Source organism: Bubalus bubalis, chromosome 2, assembly GCF_019923935.1.
Source record: "Bubalus bubalis isolate 160015118507 breed Murrah chromosome 2, NDDB_SH_1, whole genome shotgun sequence".
Taxonomy (NCBI): domain Eukaryota; kingdom Metazoa; phylum Chordata; class Mammalia; order Artiodactyla; family Bovidae; genus Bubalus; species Bubalus bubalis.
This window is the reverse complement of record NC_059158.1, coordinates 66,734,810-66,753,626: the sequence shown is the minus strand read 5'-3', so window position 1 is coordinate 66,753,626 and position 18,817 is coordinate 66,734,810. Positions and strand designations below refer to the sequence as shown.

The window sequence follows — 18,817 nt, the reverse complement described above, 5'->3', positions numbered from 1 at the left end:
AAATGGAACTTGAACTGAGATTTGCTCAGCCAGGAGGGTAATGTTCTCACTACACAACAGATGCTCTGTCTCTTGTGATCAGTCTTACCTAAGGAGATCTCACAGCATAAATACAGCTGATATTATTGGTTGTGGCTTACCCTCCATGGCCATTCATCAGTTTGGTAGCTGGATCTGAAATAACTAAGGTGTCTGACTGATAAGGTACTCCAAGAGAAATGAAATGACTCTATACCCAAACCCTGCCCCCAACTCTAAAAACTTCCTGCTTTATGTTCATCAATAATGAATGGCCCATCCCTGCAATACTCAGAGGGAGCTTACAATGCACTTTTGAGCAGCCGCTTAGTAATGTACAGTGGATAGAGCCTTTCTTTCAAATCCCAGGGCAGCAGGTCCTTCAAGGCTAGCATTGCATTTTTCAATTAGCTGCTGAGTGAATGCTTGGCATGTGTATATTAGTGAAGAGCCACACAATTAGCTTGTTCCTTTCTGTATTGTGCTGAGAGGATCTAAGGGATTGGTGGGGAACAGGCAAGCCAGGCATCACTGTGGATGTTGAAGAAGAGAGTTATTCAGACCTCGGCATCTTCACTTGCTCGCTCTGGAATTACAGCTATTTATTACAAAGCACTCTGTGTGGCTGGGTGGAGTGCTCCTGAGGAAACACATCCCAAACACCACCTGGGGTTCGTCTTCCTGAGTCCTTCACATCTCTGACTAATTCTCATCATTATTATGGAGCCAAACAGTCCCAAAAAGATACAATTTGCTGTGCCTTTATTCCAGAGTCAGATTGCACCCGAAGCAGCTGAGCAGGTAAGTGCAACTGGGTGGGGACCAGTTCCTATACATAAGTAATACAGACATACATTCTTGTTATTAATTAAAAGCTTCTCTACCTCTTGAATTTGCCTAACTTTGTGACTTCCCAGAATATGTGAATGAGAAATAAGTTTGCTTTCATATGCACTTGTATTTGAGTTTCAGTGAAGGAACTATTGGCTAAATGCAATATTTCATGTGATACAAAATTAGCACCCCTTAAGGAAAAATGATCACATTACCAATATAGATTTGGATCCAAAAATCTGTTTGCTTTTGCTTATTGAAATAACAGCTTCAATATTAAGAGAAACTTATACTATTTTTCAGAATTAGAAGGCTTTTATTTTTTTATTTATACAAATCAAAATATTCACCTAACAATGAAAGCATTAAATCTCAATAATTTCAGATCATGGGCTTAATATTTTATGTTTTCATTGTGTATCAAAAGCAGCAACTATAAATATATGTAATACAGGATCATAGGTATGTGTATAATTTAAAAAACATTTTATTCAGATATTAAAAATAGTATTTTAACACAACCTGGATATTTTTCCAAGTTAAATATATCTATATATTTTTATTTCTATCTCTTTCTGTCTTCATGGGAGGCTGGTTTACTGTATCACCTTTCATATTCAGATTTACTTAGACTCTTGATTCAATGCAACTAGTAAAAAGATCATTTGTAATAAAATTTTTGCCTACATAATTATTAACTTCTTAAAACTTAACTTATTCCTGAATCCTTTTACAAATATTATATACAAAGTCTTGAAAATAATTATTGAATCTGAGACTTTTATCTTCCTAGGATGTTTTGATAATCTGAAGTAGATTCACCCAAACTCAAGACAGATAGATGCAACCTTGAATCTGTATCTATGTTAAATGAACATTGGTTCTATCCTGGACAAGATATTGTTAGTAAAATTTATCCACTATTCTACTAATTTGGGAATTTACTTGCATATTTAAATAATCAAGGATACATTAGAAATTCTAATAATATGTTCCTGTAACTCTTAAAATAAGGGGAAAAAACCACCACAAACCAAATCTATTAGTTTTAAATGAATTACATACTTCTGTAAGAGCCATGTTCATTCTTTGTTAATTTGTTCTAAACAATAATCTAGAAAATAAGAAAAGTTTAAAATATTAATTGAAGTTAAGTATGTATGCTGTTAAATTTAACCTGCCGGAAATTTGAGTTTTCTAAGCTGCTCTTGGGAGAAGGCAATGGCAACCCACTTCAGTACTCTTGCCTGGAAAATCCCATGGACAGAGGTGCCTGGTGGGCTGCAGTCCATGGGGTAGCTAAGGGTCAGACATGACTGAGCGACTTCACTTTCACTTTTCACTTTCATACATTGGAGAGGGAAATGGCAACACACTCCAGTGTTCTTGCCTGGAAAATCCCAGGGATGGGGGAGCCTGGTGGGTGTCATCTGTGGGGTCGCACAGAGTTGGACACAACTGAAGGGACTTAGCAGCAGCAAGCTGCTCTTACCCTGTTTAGAAATAAGGGTAATGGATCTTGAAAGCATCATCAATGTATGAGGCTCCAAGAGAGCCACTGAAATTAGCAAGTCATCCTTGTACCTTCACTGCACTTCAGCCTTAATATTTGGTGGCATCATTTGATTACATACAACTATTTCTGTTCTGTGAAAATGTAGTTTTTGATTAAAGAAGGTGATACTAGCATCTGCCAGTTCTACTGTCTAACTTTTTTTTATTGAAAATAAAATTAGTGAGCAACCTACTGTGTGCCTCCCAGAAATTTACTCTCTATATTGGGGAAAGATGAGGATGGGATAGGCTTGCAAGCTATAGAGCAGCCTGGAGCAGCAACTGACTCTGACCTTAGCTGGTTCTTTATTGTTCCCAGATCAGGAAAAGAAGACCTACACCAGCATCACTTGTGATTCTCAATGAACATAACCCTCCAGGTAAAGACGCATGATATCTTATGTACCAAAGCAATAGAATAGAATTGTTTGAAGAACATCAAAGAGCATGCCATTGTCAAAAGATTTCAGTTCTGTTTTTCAGTTAGAAATAATCTAACAAGCTAATATAATCAAAATCAGATAGTATGAAAACTGTCTCATCTAACTGCTTTTCCTCTAGAATAACTTATTGGTGGTGATATACTATGAAATGTTTTGTTAGCATTCACATTCATGTGTTCAGGTGTTTGTATAGAACCTGGTTTAGTGCTTATTAATGAGCCTGGTGGAAAGTTGCTTAATTAGGTTTCATAGCTCAAATTACAACCCTGGAGATGCTTATATCTTTATGGAGTAGGTTTTTTAATTTATCAAAGGTTGTCACGGGGTGGGCAATGAGCCACAATTGGATACAGCTTTGATGCTGATGTCATCTCTGAATAATGCAACTGACAAGTAACCAGATCAATTTTCAGCACTGCCCATTTGAGAGCCATTCTGAAGAGTTGCATCCATTTGTTGAGGTTTTATTCTCCATTTCCCATAAAAAGTAAAGCTGCATTATTATTCCTGATAAAGGACTATGATCTGCAATACACAAACAAGCACTTATTGAATGGGGGTGATTTTAATCTCACATTTAAGGGCTGTTTCTAGAAACAAAAGACAGCAAAGCTCGCAGCATTAATTTGTAACCAATAGGACTTGTTGTTGGATATTTTGCAAGTATAAACAGTAAGGGTAGATAAAATGAGTTTGCATGAATTGTAGTGAATGATTTGTTTTAAATTATTTCACTCAGGTGAAAGTCTTTGATTTTTTTCAGATCCCTTTCTAATTAGAGAAACATATTTAAGATAAGAAAGTAAAATTTTAATAGAATATTAGCCATGGAGCTCAAATACAGAAAGCTGTTCATTTAATGGGAAATAAATTAGCAAATTTATTCCTGCTGAAAACAAAGAATTGTAATTTGATCCTGTATCTTTGAAGTGCTAAGCATTTTAAAATCATTTTTCAGCATGTTATCTCAGTAAATATTAACTTATATTTGGTTGAATAAAAGGTGCAAATGATATGTACCTATAGTTTACAGATAAATGAATAGGTAATTTTAGAGCAATTTTCTGTCACTGCCTTTGCTCTAGTGGCTGACTTCTCCTAGAACCTCTCTATGCTAACCTTGAAAAGATGGCTGGCTTCTCTACAGTGTCCTAGAACTTCTCGATGCTAACCTTGAAAAGACATAACAAGAAGAACAGAATCTTCATAATTTCATCTGTTCTAAATGTTTCTTCCCTATCGAACAGTTCTTTGTTTCAAATATTATATGAACACTCTATCAAACAAATGATAACAGCAAAAACAAAAAAAAAGTTAATTGTTAAATGAGCTTTTAAAAGCAGTTGCTGCTTGTTGTCCTCAAAAGCAATGTGTTCTTTGACAATTAAAAATCAGGTGCAGCTTTAAATTCTGGCAAATAAACAAGTCTCTTCAATGTATTGAAATTGCCCAGGACCCATATGAGTATTTTGGAATCACCTATCATTAATGCTGTTTAAAATTCAAATCTCTGAAAATATTTATTGTCAATTAATGAAGCAAAGGAAATTAAATTTTCCATTTTAGAGACTTGATTAACAGATCTTTCCAATTCATATGATAAGACTGATATATTATAATCATTATTAAATGAATTAGATATAGCTTACTTTAAGGAGTTTGCAGAAATAGTCTGTTATAAAAGAATATTTGAAAGAATGATTTAATTTTAGATTAGAAATACATATACATTCTGTTTACATTTGATAGAAAGATATTTCAACATGTAAATCCAGATTGTTTCCAAGTTCATCTTTGCTTGTGTAAACACATAGATGAGGAGAGCACCTGATTAAGATTCCAGGGGCAACAAAAAGGCACATCAGTCTCTTTCTTACCAATGGCCTAGAATTCTCAGCAGTAGAAGCACCACAGAAACAGTTGTATAACCTGTTAAGGATGTATCACCCTGGAGCATAGATTAGTTAATTTAATTCAAAGTAATGGGACACAAGACAAAAAATATTAAATTGAAGGCATCATACTTAAACAATTTAAAAGTGAAGGGTGTGTCTTTATGGTGGAGAGGGTTGGAATGACTCTGAACAGCCAATGGTAACAGAAAGATACTAGAAGCCAGAGATGTGGGGGTAGAGGCACACCATAGACAAACTTCATCTTTTTCAAATGTTTTCTAGGGTTGCCCGTTTGAGTAACCTTGTAGCCGACTGCTTATCTTTCTGAATTTTTAGTTCATTTTCTGATTAAGTGCCTATTTATGAAAACCACTCTGAGATGATAGAGTAAGTCTCATTGTCTGTTGTACTTCTTGCTATTTCTTTTTTACTCTTGTACAATATGTAGTTAACTGGCTTGATTCCTATATTTTTATTTAAATAAATATAAATCTCTATTTAGAAATAAATGGCAATGTCACTTTTTGCAATTTATTTCATCACATTTCTAGATTTAAACATCACTTGTATTTAGTAGGCTTATGAGAAGACTATATTTATTTGGCTACCAGTATCAGAAAACTGGGCTTCCCTGGCAGCTCACATGGTAAAGAATCTGCCTGCAATGCAGGAGACTCGGGTTTGATTCTTGGATTGGCAAGATCCCCTGGAGAAGGGAATGGCAACCCACTCCAGCATTCCTGCCTGGAGAATCCTGTGGACAGAGGAACTCTGTGAGGTAGCAAAGAGTCTGACAAGACTGAGTGACTAAGCACATACAATCAGAAAACTAGAAAACTATTAGGAAAGAATTTCAGAAAATATCTAATCTCACCACATATCTTTATGAAAGATATAGAAATCAACCCAAGTCCCTGACACTTGCTCCATTTTATATGTATCAGAGAAGAGTTCATAGAAACAACTAGTTTTCAATACCAAATAGTTTTAGGAATTAATATAGTTTTTTATAAAAAATTATTTATTCTAAAATAACTCATTTACTCTTATCAATAGAAATGCATTTACTCACTGTTTAAGAATTTATTTATTTATTTGGCTATGCTTCTGTGACTTGTGGGATTCTTAGTTCCCCAGGGATTTGAACTCATGGCAGTGAAGCCCAGAATCCTAACCACTAGGTCACCATGGAACTCCCTCCTCACCTTTTTAAATACACAATTCTTTATTATTTTCTTTTCTGGATTGAATATTCTCAGTACCCAATAATGATTTATATCCAAATTCTCCTTGTCCCTAGCCCTTTGGAGCCAGAGCTGGACACAGGCTTCCAGTAAAGAGCCCGATTAGAATAGGGCTTCTGAATATTAAAGTTTGTGGCATCCATTCTTTTCCAACTTACTGTTAAACAGAGACAGTACGGCTACAATTAAGTTTAATGGAACTAATGCCTATTAAACATGAGTAAGCTGTAGGAGGCCAGGAGCTTAGTAAAGATATGGGTAAGCATCCAGTAGTTTTGGCATCATTTAGAAGTTTGTTGTAGATCTCTAATAGGTGGAACTAGACATGTAATGTAAAATGGGAGATGTTTATTGAACTCCCTCTACCACAGCCAAATTTGGGGGAGACTGATTTTCTCTTCCACACTTATTGCTCCACATAGTCTTAGAAATGAGGAATAAATACAAAAGTATTTTCTCATATGCATCATGTTCCTAAAAATTACTTAATATAAGACATATGAATTCAATAGCTTAGTATCTCCTTTCAACCTTGAGGGTAAGTCTATTCGTAAAGACAACTGGGATTTCCAATTGACTGGGATGTTTGTCTCCACACACTGAAAAAAGAAGCCATAGTTCATTGTGGAAATAGCGTGTGACTTTCTAAATGAAGCTTTCATTTTAGGAATCTGACAGTAAGTTAATTAATAAGATTTTCAAGGCTCTCAATTTAAAATCCTGAGACACAGGATGACAGAGAATATTGCCGGACTTATTAGACTGAGTTGTTCAGAGAGGCTCCAAGGATTTTTGATGATGGGAGGTTTTGCAGGTCATCAAGTTAGAGTGAAGGTTTATTTGTAGTGTTAGGGCATTCATATGCTCATAATCTCTCTTCATGGAGACTCTCTGTTTAACAAAATGAATGATTTATCATCAAAAGGCAATGGGCACTTTGAGTGCAAGTTCCAGAAATCACACTGAGGACTTTCCTGGGAATATTAAGGATGAGGAAGACATCTCAGCCCCAGACCTGGGGGGTCTTGTCATTCCCAGGGACCTCCGATCAAATGTATTCAAGTAAAAGCTGTGCTGAACCCAGAGTCCATACAGTTTTGTTTCATTCTTTTTTCTCATCTTCTTTGAGAATAAGGTTGTAATACCTTCTGATCCACAATTATTGTTTATTTTCCAGCATTTATTTTGTCTTATGAATATTAATGACAGTACAGAAGAAAGAAAGGTCCAACGTTTGTAGACTATTCAAGGTTTAACTGGTATTACTTTCTAATGACTGTCAGAAAAGCCTATTTTTTTTTCTCCTCAGCAGTTATTTTTATGAGTTATTGAATGTCAAACCATGCTCAATGATTTAAACATAAGTGATGCATGTGGCTTTCAGAGGTTCATACACTGTACAATTGATTGATTTACTTTCCCATAACTGTTCGGTCTGTGCAGCCAAATGGCCCAATCAATAGGAATAATTGTGAGCCAAAGATGAGGTTCCAGTCCTTGCTGCTGCTGCTGCTGCTAAGTCGCTTCAGTTGTGTCCGACTCTGTGCAACCCCATAGACGGCATGGCCCCACCATCCCTGGGATTCTCCAGGCAAGAACACTGGAGTGGGTTGCCATTTCCTCCTCCAATGCATGAAAGTGAAAAGTGAAAGTGAATCTGCTCAGTCGTGTCCGACTCTTAGCGACCCCATGGACTGCAGCCTACCAGGCTCCTCCATCCATGGGATTTTCCAGGCAAGAGTGCTGGAGTGGGTTGCCATTGCCTTCTCCGTCCAGTCCTTAGTCATGTCAAAGTCTGCTATACTTTGTATTCAAAGGACTGGTATAATCTTTAAACTAAATGAAAGCAAAATGAAAGGAGCAAGTTATAAAACTATGAAGTAGTGCTGCTTTATATCAGCAGGATTACTACTTTTGCCCACTTTAAATAATAGTATGGGCTTCCCTGGTAGCTCACATGGTAAAGAATCCACCTGCAATGCAAGAGACACAGGTTTGATCCCTGGGTTGGGAAGATCTCCTGGAGAAGGGAATGGCTACTCCAATATTCTTGCCTAGAGAATTCCCTGGACAAAGGAGGCTGGCAGGCTACAATCCATGGGGTCACAAAGAGTTGGAGACACCTGAGCGAGTAACACTTCCACTTTCATACACTGCTGACCTATTATGTTGATTTTGATTAGAAATACCTTAGTGAAATATGACAGAATGATGATAAGTTCAATTCACTTTCTTTTTCTTGGCCTCTGTTTTCCTACCCATGGGTAATACAGAAAGTAAAATAACCCTAAGGTACTTTTGCACAATGCAGAAAGGCAGTATTCGTAGTGGGTAAAGCAATGTCTTTGGAGTAAGACTTGGGTTTGAATTCCAGCTTTGCCAGTTCTTGGTAGTGAGACATTAGGTGTGCAGCTGACCTCTGTGGGCTCAGTTTCCTCCTTTTAAAAATAGGACATTGAAGTGTAAGAAAATGCAGAGCACAGTGTCTGCAACCAAATAGATAATGAAGACATGCGATCCCCCTGCATCATCATATCCACACTGAGAAAAGCTAAGTTCTCCTAAAACCTTCATTTCTTATCAGAACATGGCCCAGCTCTTTTCCAGTCCTGACTGCATTAGGGAGTATCAGTGTTCCCATGAGGCAGTGATTCTTGATAAGAGAAAAAATGTACCATAACTCCTAATTCCTCATCAGGATAAGATACACAATTGTGAAATTGTTATGGGTCTTATACTGTGGTATTTATTCAACTGACCATGTCTGATTTACAAATATAATTTACATGAAATAGGAGTTCTTGGGAATTAAAAAAAAAACAAGAACACTACTGATGTCTATAAAGTTATGGAAATATATACTGCAAGCAAAATATCTTTGTGAAAGATTGTATCCAATCAAAAATGCAATTCATGGCAATTTCCTGGTGGTCCAGTGGTTAAGATTCCACACTTTTACTACCAAGGGTCCAGGTTTAATCTCTGGTCTGGGAGCTGAGATCCTGCAAACCACTTGGCCCCACCAAAAAAAAAAAAAAAAAAGTGCAATTCATATTTCTAATAGTGTGTGGAAAGAAATATGGAGTATAAAAAACCTTGAGCCATATTAAACTCTCATTTGATTGCTCACATTTGCTTCTACTCCATGTGTTCTCATCTCCTTCCAAACACTGTCCTTGTGCCGTATTCCGCCCAAGATTGCTTCCTTTGCTTCCTTCTTTTGGTTCCTTTGCCAACTCTTAAGACTTAGTCTAGACTGACTCATTTGTGCAAATCAGTCTCCATATTTTCCAAATAATCTTAATTAAATTGCAGCCCAAGACTTATTTAAATCTCAAAACTTTCCCATCTAATCTGATTCACTGCTTGGCTTTGTCAGTCTAATACACTCCTCTCACCTGCAACTCTTAAAGCTATTTATTGATTTATACATTCGATTCAATTAACTATTCACTGAGTCCTTATTCTGAATCCTTAAAGAACATGTAGACTAGGTAACAGAGAATAATACACCTGGGTGAACCAGGATACAACTGTAATAACAAATTCCAACTGCTCAGACCACAGTACAATTAATTCTGACCAAGACACAGAGGCATTTATCATGCTCAGTTCTCTAGGAAACAACTGTAGATTTTTTTCCATCTTTTGGCTTTAAGCTTTTAAGAACTGGCATTAGAGTAAAATTTTACTATTTATTCCAAACTAGTAGATATAGCTACTAAAATTAGTAGTGTATCCAGTAGATATTAGATGCTCATGGGCTATTAAATTTAAATGGATAAAAAACAGATTTTTCAAATCCAGTGGCAACCCATCAAACTTTTGGGGCACCTATTCTGGCTAAGGCACAGTGTTAACTGCTTTAGGGGATAAAATAGTAAGTCACCATCCCTTACCTCATCAGAAACCTACTTGAGGCATAATCTGACACATGTATATTGGTGGTAAGATCAACAGTATGTGGCAAAATTTAAGATAGATTTCAATTCAGTACAGAAATGTTTACCATAGGATATTTGGGAGAATTAGGTTATAGTGTTGTAAGATACAGTACAAATATTAGATGCTTGATAAATGGCAACTATTATTTTGGAGAGGCAGGCATGTGCCACTTAAAAGTAGAGATGCTGGGATCACTCAGGCCTGGATCTGGCTCTCAGATGGCTACTTACTGCCTGCGTTATGCCAAGAAAGTGGCTCGCCCTTTTAAAACTTGTTTTTTTCCAACACTACCAAATTTCATTAAATATAAAATATATTCATTAGAAATAAGGCTAATCTACATCCACTGAATAAACAGATGTTCATTTTTTGTTTCTACACAATAGTACACATGGAGGACATTGTAATCAGCCATTCCTGGAGCTTAAGGGGACATTTGGTATCAAACTTAAGATAGGAAAAGTTTCTAACAGCTTTCTAATTGCTCTATTTCATAGTCGCATTCAAGGAGAACAGTAAATTATCAAACCTCTAACAACAACAACAAATCTAACTAAGCTATGTAGTTAATGGAGAAAACTATTTCTGTATTTATTTTAGACTTGCTAAGGAGCAAGCTTCAAACTTTGAATATTCTATCCTTTCTCTCACCATTTTCTACTCATGACTTTGACCAAGTAGTGATCTGTTGCTGTTCCAGCAATACAAGACATAATTTGGTAGCAGAATTTACCTGGGGCTTAAGCTGACATACCCACACAGGGTCCAGACAGATGCATGCCCGGGCTCCATGTAGGATACTGTGGGTACTGTGGTCTACTTGGAGAATGCAAGCTCCATTCAAGGCTGTCAAACTACACAGATAAAACTACAAAGAAAGAAAAAAAGCACTGTAAGGGATGGAAGCACCTATGTGGTTAAGATTTTAGAGATGTTGGAAAATATCTTCCTAAATCAGTTTCCATACTACCTGAAATTTTACCTTTTGAAGTTGTTACGACGTACTGTTACTATATTCTATCTTCTGAGAAAACACCAGGACTCTGACCAGATGTAACACATTGTCTTGGCACTTGAGAAAATAGTCCACCTGGAGATCAAAAAGCCTGAGGTGGAGAGAAAGGAAGGTCCTGGTGCAAACATCCCAGCTGCCAAGACTAGGGACCTCCAAATTCATCTCTTCCCTCCCAGTCTGTTTGTTCATGTTGCCTTCTCCGTGCTTGGCCCTTCATATCTTCCTTAGTGTTTCAGAGGCCCTTAGAAAGTGTTGGGAGATGAGTCTTAAATCTATGTTAAGTTAAATAACTTAACTTATTTATTTATAATATTATATTATTATATTATAAATATATAAATATAAATATTATAAATAATTTAACTTATTTATTAACTTAACTTAACTTATAATAAGTTAACTTAAATCTAAGTTAAATCTATGAGTCTTTTCTATATTATGGACAGACGTATATCTATGAATTTAATTCAATGACTTTGTATCACTTTTAGTAATTCGATATAGTGATAATTATAGTGCTTATTAAGGCTGTTTGTGAAATAAGTTACTAAAACCTGCATTATCAAAGAGATATATCTTGACAGTCTGATTAGAATATAATGACAGTTTGACCTTGGCAAGAAAGCTGAAGAAAATGTAATGTGTGAACTAAGAAAAGCTAGGAAATTTGTAACCTTTCTGGGTTTTTGTTGTTTCATTCTCTGGATGGAGCAATTTTCCATCATTTTGGGAAACAATTTCATAATCACACTCTTTACATATAAATAAATATCTACCTGCTCATAAAAACAACTGAATACACAAAATGGAAGAATGAGAACAATAGTTATTTTGGAATTCAAGTTTTAGAATAATTTGCCTCAATGATATAACATCACTTTATGCTATTTTCCCCTGTTGAAGAATAAACTATTAGGACACACACACACACACACACAAATATTCCAATACACAAACACACGTACGTATGCACATATAAGCCAAATACCTAACTATGTGTAAAAACATCACAGGCTATTTACTCATATAGTAAACTCTACCTCCACCATAAGTGATCTGACTTTAAATAGGCTAGGAACCAAAGTATCTAGAAAAGCTTTGTGAATTCTGGTTACAAATGGAATAAAGCTAATAGTTATTAAATTTCTAACCCTTTGAAATAAATCAAAAACTAACCACATTGTTTGAAAACTCATGAATAAAAAACATTGAAATTACTAGATTACTAGATTCAAATAGTGAGATTTGTTAAAAAAATTTTTTTTAATCAGAAGAGTATCTTTTAAAATAAGTTACATTTATTAAATATTAGTTACTCTGACTATTTTCTCATTTTGGAGGTTTCTTGTGTCCATTTTCATAATTCACGAATACAGGGAGAATTATTATAATTAGATACAGAAGTGTTATAATTAGATACAGAAAGTGAGCTCCTCCTCTACCTCCTGAAAATCAATGTCTAGCTGAAATGTGTCCCCCCACATTAACATCAACATTTAAACTGTTGAACTCGACATATCTGTTAATGGTATCTTCATTCCTCCAATTGCTGAACCATACAAACTTGGAATCATCTCCAACTCCTCTCTTTCTCCCTTGCTTCTTGAAGAGCAGTGGCTCTTCTGCTGATTCTTCTGTACAGGTTGAATCGAACTCACTTCCAAAATAATATGGTAACTTCCAAACTGCTTTTCCATGGCTTTAACACTGAGAGGTGGTTTTGTGTAGAGTTAAGAGCCCTAATTTAAGTATCAATGAACATATTATGCTGTTGCTGCTGCTGCTAAGTCGCTTCAGTCGTGTCCGACTCTGTGCGACCCCATAGACGGCAGCCCACCAGGCTCCTCTGTCCCTGGGATTCTCCAGGCAAGAATACTAGAGTGGGTTGCCATTTCCTTCTCCAATGCATGCATGCATGCTAAGTCGCTTCAGTCGTGTCCAACTCTGTGCGACCGCATGGACAGAAGCCCCCCACCAGGCTCCTCTGTCCACAGGATTCTCTAGGCAAGAACACTGGAGAGGGTTGCCATTGCCTTCTCCAGAACATATTATGACTTAGAATCAAATAATGGAATGACTGAATATCTGTGTCTTAGATTCCAAGTCTATGAAGCACATCATGGCAACTCCAACACTGGTTGTGTTGCTGGAATTAAGCAAGATGATGCGAGAGCACAACTGACGGGAGATTCATTCTTTCCCCATTCTGGTTTGTGTGAAAGGGTTTTGGCAGACTTAAATGCATAATGGGTCACTTTTCAAAAGGAACTCATTATGAGCTCTAATATGTATACTATAATTTACCTGTCCTAGCTTTTTATTAGCCATGGCTAACGTGGTGCCTGGTGGGCTGCCGTCTATGGGGTTGCACAGAGTTGGACACGACTGAAGCTACTTAGTGTATATATATATATATATATATTATAGTAAATGAGAATTCACAAATGAAAGGTGATGGGGTTTGTGGTAGCAGAAATATAGGATACTTTAGAAGCACACAGCACACATAGCCCAGTCAGTAATGGCTTAACGGAGGAAGGAGATTTGTGCTGAACCTGGTGGAAAAAGCAGGAGTACTACTATTTAAGACAGAGAGGAAAACAGGGACAAAGTTTCAGAAGTAGAGCAGGGCAATGCAGATTCAAGGAAGTGAGAGGAGTCCAGAATGACACAGCTTGGAGTGGCATCAGGTAGGGGTGGCAATTAGGCAGGCACCATGTGGTGGGGGCATTGTAAGCATTTTAAAAGGAGTTATGACTAGGAGCCACTAAATGGCTTTAAGCAGGAGAGCTTACATGCTCAAATTTTATTCTAAAACGATCCCTGTGGCTGCAGATAAAGAATGGATAAGAGGGAGAAGGTCTCAGGGGGAAGTCAGTGGACTTGATTAATTGGATGGCCCAGGGGTGGGGAGGGGAATAGTAATAAAAAAGAAGTCTGAGTTAAGGCTATCGATACTGGACCCTTTCCTAAAATGGCAGTGCACATTTGGAGAGGAGTGGGGAAAGGTGATGAATTCAGAATGGAATGCATTACTTTGGATACCTTAGATAAAAAAGACAGCTCTCATTCAAATTCCAAATGAAATATTCATAACATTCCTGGAAGTAATGCCTGAATAATGGAACCACTGGTATTAAAAACCAATTTTCTAGAGCCTTTTAAGAGTAAGCACAATGTGCTTATAAAAATGAAATATTTACCGAGCAATTATTACCTTAATAATGTTTGCAATATATCTGCTCTAGGTTCAATATAATACTTGAAAAACAGTAATTGCTCTTAATCATTATAGATATCCAATTAAACACACACATCATTAGCCAAGCAATTATGATTAGGCACTTATCTGCTGAGTCAAAACTGCTGCCAGACAATCTGGGGCATGAGTGTTATCCTAGGTCTGACCACTGTTCCATACGCATGCGCTCCAAGGAATGGCTAATCCTAAACTGTATACCCTCAGTTCAACACATCTATTTAAATTCCAAGTCCAGTTGAAGCAAAATTTAAATTCTTCTTTGATGAATTGTATGTATTTCTCATTTTCGATGTTTAGCAGAATGAGCATGTGTGGCTGAATAGGTTACCTAAGTATAAATCTTGGAAGCTTTTAAGATTTATAAAGTTAAAAGCAGCAAATTGTTTCAATCTATAACTAAGTGTATTTGTTATTCACCATATAACTACATGTGTTTTCTGCCATTTCTGTTATTTATGTCATTTTTTTCAAGTCTCAAATAAATGCCTGACTACGCTATCTACTTTGTCATTCTCTTATCCTCAGTCTTTTCCACCTCAATCTTAGAAAAACTGTATTCTAGAAGTATGGTATAATCAAAAGATATAATCTTTAGAACTAGAAAGACCCAGGCCTGAATCCCAACTCTGCTATTTAGTAGTTCTGTGACTTTAAGCAAGTCACCCATCATCTATGAGCTTCAGTTTGCTCACACACAAAATGTAATTAATAGTATCAACCTCATTGAGTTGTTTTAAGGATGAAAATAATGAATGAAAATGCTTGATATTATAGCATCTCAGTATTACAGCCAATAGCAGTAATAGTTTTTCTAATAATCTGCATATGTGCATGCTAAATCGCTTCAGTCATGTCTGCCTCTTTGCGACCCTATGGACCATAGCCCGCCAGGCTCCTCTGTCCATGGAATTCTCCAGGCAAGAATACTGGAGTGGGTAGTCTTTCCCTTCTCCAGGGAATCTTCCCAAACCGGGGATCTAACCAGCATCTCTTATGTCTCCTGCATTGCCATTGGGTTCTTTACCACTAGCACCACCTGGGAAGCCCAATAATCTGCCTCGTATTTATTTATTCCCCCACAGAACACTCTCAACCTCACATACACCCTGAGGGTGTTATTTAGAGTGGGTTACAACATGGGGCCTATAGTCTCAAATCTGAGGTACCCTCTTCTGTCATTTTGTTTCTTGGGTGGGGGCACTGTCCACGCAGAACTGATGTCTGTCTGGATACTGCAGAAGGCGGGCCTAGGCACACCCATAATGGTAGACATACCCAGGAGCATTGATTGGCAGGCTAGAAGACAAATTCTTATGATAAAGGCACTTTTACCTCAGTAGGAGCCTGGGAGTTGACTGGGAATGTTGTAAGAATGGGGAGGAGTTATTTCAAGGTTTATTTGCAGGTTGCTGAGAGAAATGAAGACAGTTCACCTATATCCAGCCATCTGCAGGGTCAGTAGGGGCTGCTATATGTCTTTGCTGCAACAAGTGAAAGTGAAATTTGCTCAGTCCTGTCTGACTCTTTGCAACCCCATGGACTATACAGCCCATGGAATTCTCCAGGCCAGAATACTGGAGTGGGTAGCCTTTCTCTTCTCCAGGGATATTCCCAACCCAGGTATCAAACCCAGGTCTCCTGCACTGCAGGCAGATTCTTTACCAGCTGAGCCACAAGGGAAGCCCAAGAATACTGGAGTGGGTAGCCTATCCCTTCTCCAGGGGATCTTCCCTACCCAGGAATCGAAGCGGGGTCTCCTGCATTGCAGGCAGATTCTTTACCAACTGAGCTATCAGGGAAGGGGAAGGTAATGTAGGTATCATAATCAAAGAGTTATGCAGCGCATAAGGACAATACCCCCGCTGTGATTTTGGAGTTGTTTTGCTCTCTCGACAAGCACCACAATCCACAATGGAGGTGATCAGGTAAAGGATGATCGCTACAAGGGTTCAGAAGAAATCACTCCAAGGCTGGTTGATGATCTGTATCTTGGTGTGCAGGTCACACATGTAGACAACAAAGATAGCGGCAAAAATCATCTCTATCACCGACAAGGAGTACCCTGATGTCGAGGCACGAAAGCAGATCAGAATCACCAGGCACAATATATTCTCAGCAAACAGGAGAAATCTTTCTGGTGAGGGAGAAGTCAGTCAGCAGCCGGGGACCCAGAGGCACCCAGAGTCTGCCATGGTGTGGACCAGAGGCCCAAGAGGCACAGAGGACCTGCTCTCTTGCTTGTGGATTTGAGGACGGTGCATACTCAGCAGTCTTGCCCACCTGCCATCTAGCCAGGAAGCACATTTTGATTGACAGCATTTTTAAGGAGATACTTGTACATGTATGATACATGTACAAGTATTTATGTAGATACATGTACAAGTATTTATGTAGATACTTCTACATACATAGTTGAAGGAGACATATATATGTAGTTGAAGGAGATACTGATGACTACGTTTATAGCTAAAACATATTAACATCTTAGTTTCTTTAAACCACAGGCATCATTGAGTCAGACTAAATATTTAATTTTGTCATTGTCTCTGATAATTAACTGTAAGAATCTGAGTTTCTGATTATATGTTCAATTGTACTTCTTTTATTAACTACTTAAAAGCAGTTAGACAGCCCTTTAACTTTAATGTTGGTTAATAGGCTGGGCCCTAAAATATTAAGTTTGTGTGATTCACAGCCAAATTTCCAATTATAAAACTAAAACGTTTTAATCTCACTTTCATCCATGATCTAAAAGGAATCTTTCTTTGTCATCACAAAGAATACATGATAGTATATATAGTTTACCAATCTTTAAAGAGGTTTAGCATTCATTGAAGTCTTTGCCAAATACTTGATAGGCTAACAGATTTCATATTTTCCACTAAAGATTGATGTTCAAAGTGGACTAAGTACATCCTTAGGTTACTTATTTATTTATTCATTTAGTATGAATTTAGCCATTAATTACTTAACTGGTTAAGAAAGTTCCATTTCTGGGAGCCATTTATATATGAGTAGATATAAACATGGAGAAGGCGATGGCACCCCACTCCAGTACTCTTGCCTGGAAAATCCCATGGACGGAGGAGCCTGGTGGGCTGCAGTCCATGGGGTTGCTAAGAGTCGGACACGACTGAGTGACTTCACTTTCACTTTTCACTTTCATGCATTGGAGAAGGAAATGGCAACCCACTCCAGTGTTCCCAGGGACGGGGGAGCCTGGTGGGCTGCCATCTATGGGGTCGCACAGAGTCAGACATGACTGAAGTGACTTAGCAGCAGCAGATATAAACATACAAATATATATTTATATATACATATATAAGGGCTTCCCTGGTGGCTCAGATGGTAAAGAATCTGCCTGCAATGTGGGAGACCTGGGTTCGATACCTGGGTGAGGAAGATCCCCTGGAGGAGGGCACGGCAACCCACTCAAGTATTCTTGCCTGGAGAATCCCCATGGACAGAGGAACCTGGAAGAAGACATGGGGTTGCAAAGAGCTGGACACGACTGAGCAACTAAACATATAGCACACACATACAGATGTAAATATATGTAACCAAGATACGTCAATATACTTTAGAGTTAATATTTTATGCTTCCTGAATTAACAGAATTCCAGTCTAGGTTTGTTTCCAACTTGCTGTGGTACTTAACAGATTGATAAACTTTTCTAGGCATTTGGTTTGAAAAAATATAAAATGCTGCTGCTGCTGCTGCTAAGTCGCTTCAGTTGTGTCCGACTCTGTGCGACCCCAGAGATGGCAGCCCACCAGGCTCCCCTGTCCCTGGGATTCTCCAGGCAAGAACACTGGAGTGGGTTGCCATTTCCTTCTCCAATGCATGAAAGTGAAAAGTGAAAGTGAAGTCGGCCAGTCGTGTCCGACTCCTAGCGACCCCATGGACCACAGCCCACTAGGCTCCTCCATCCATGGGATTTTCCAGGCAAGAGTACTGGAGTGGGGTGCCATTGCCTTCTCCGATAAAATGAAGAAGTGTCATATCAATTCTTGAGGAGATGAGGCCAGTGTGGCTTTCAGAGTCAAGGCTAAGTACAAATCACAGTCTGCCAAGGGTTTTGATGCTAGGTGAGTACAAGGATGATACTGGAAGTTTGTTCAACAGAGCAGATTTGAGGTATGATCAATGTCAGAAGAGAAAGCAAAACCTTCGTGCATGTTTGGAATCAAGGATAAAACATTCATATCTGTTGTGTGCATGTAGACTTCATCACTCAATTTTAGGGGAAGTGAAGATGGAAGTGAATAAATTTTATTTGTCACTATAATAAAGCTGGGAGGAAAAAGAGAAAATAAGGAGCTTAAAAAAAAAGAAAGAAAGCTCGGGGCCTGGGTGGAGGTTTTCATAAGATTAAGGTAACCCCTAGAGTAGAAATTGCTCACTGCTTCATTGGAGCACTTCTTAATGTTGTATTTGGCAAAATACATTCATTCATCTCCATGCCTTTAACAGTAGTTTACTAAGAACACATTGTTTTCCTTGAAATTATCATACTGCAACCCCCTTTATAGTCTCAAAACAGATATGCGATACTAAAATTCTAAATTTCTGGGATGTCAACAGAGAAAGAAAAAAATGTACTCTT

At 37.8% G+C, this 18,817-nt stretch overlaps 1 protein-coding gene across 2 annotated transcripts in view; it reads left to right on the top strand.

Moving 5' to 3' along the window:
• Positions 1-228: 228 nt before the first annotated feature.
• The window catches only part of PPP1R1C (protein phosphatase 1 regulatory inhibitor subunit 1C), a 109,765-nt gene continuing 91,176 nt past the window's right edge, over positions 229-18,817 (top strand). For both annotated transcript variants that reach the window (XM_025273826.3, XM_044932739.2), the window contains exons 1-2: positions 229-819; positions 2,726-2,786. In XM_025273826.3, coding sequence (XP_025129611.1) covers positions 739-819; positions 2,726-2,786 — 142 coding nt within the window. In that variant the 5' untranslated portion in view covers positions 229-738. The remainder of the gene's footprint in view (positions 820-2,725; positions 2,787-18,817) is intronic.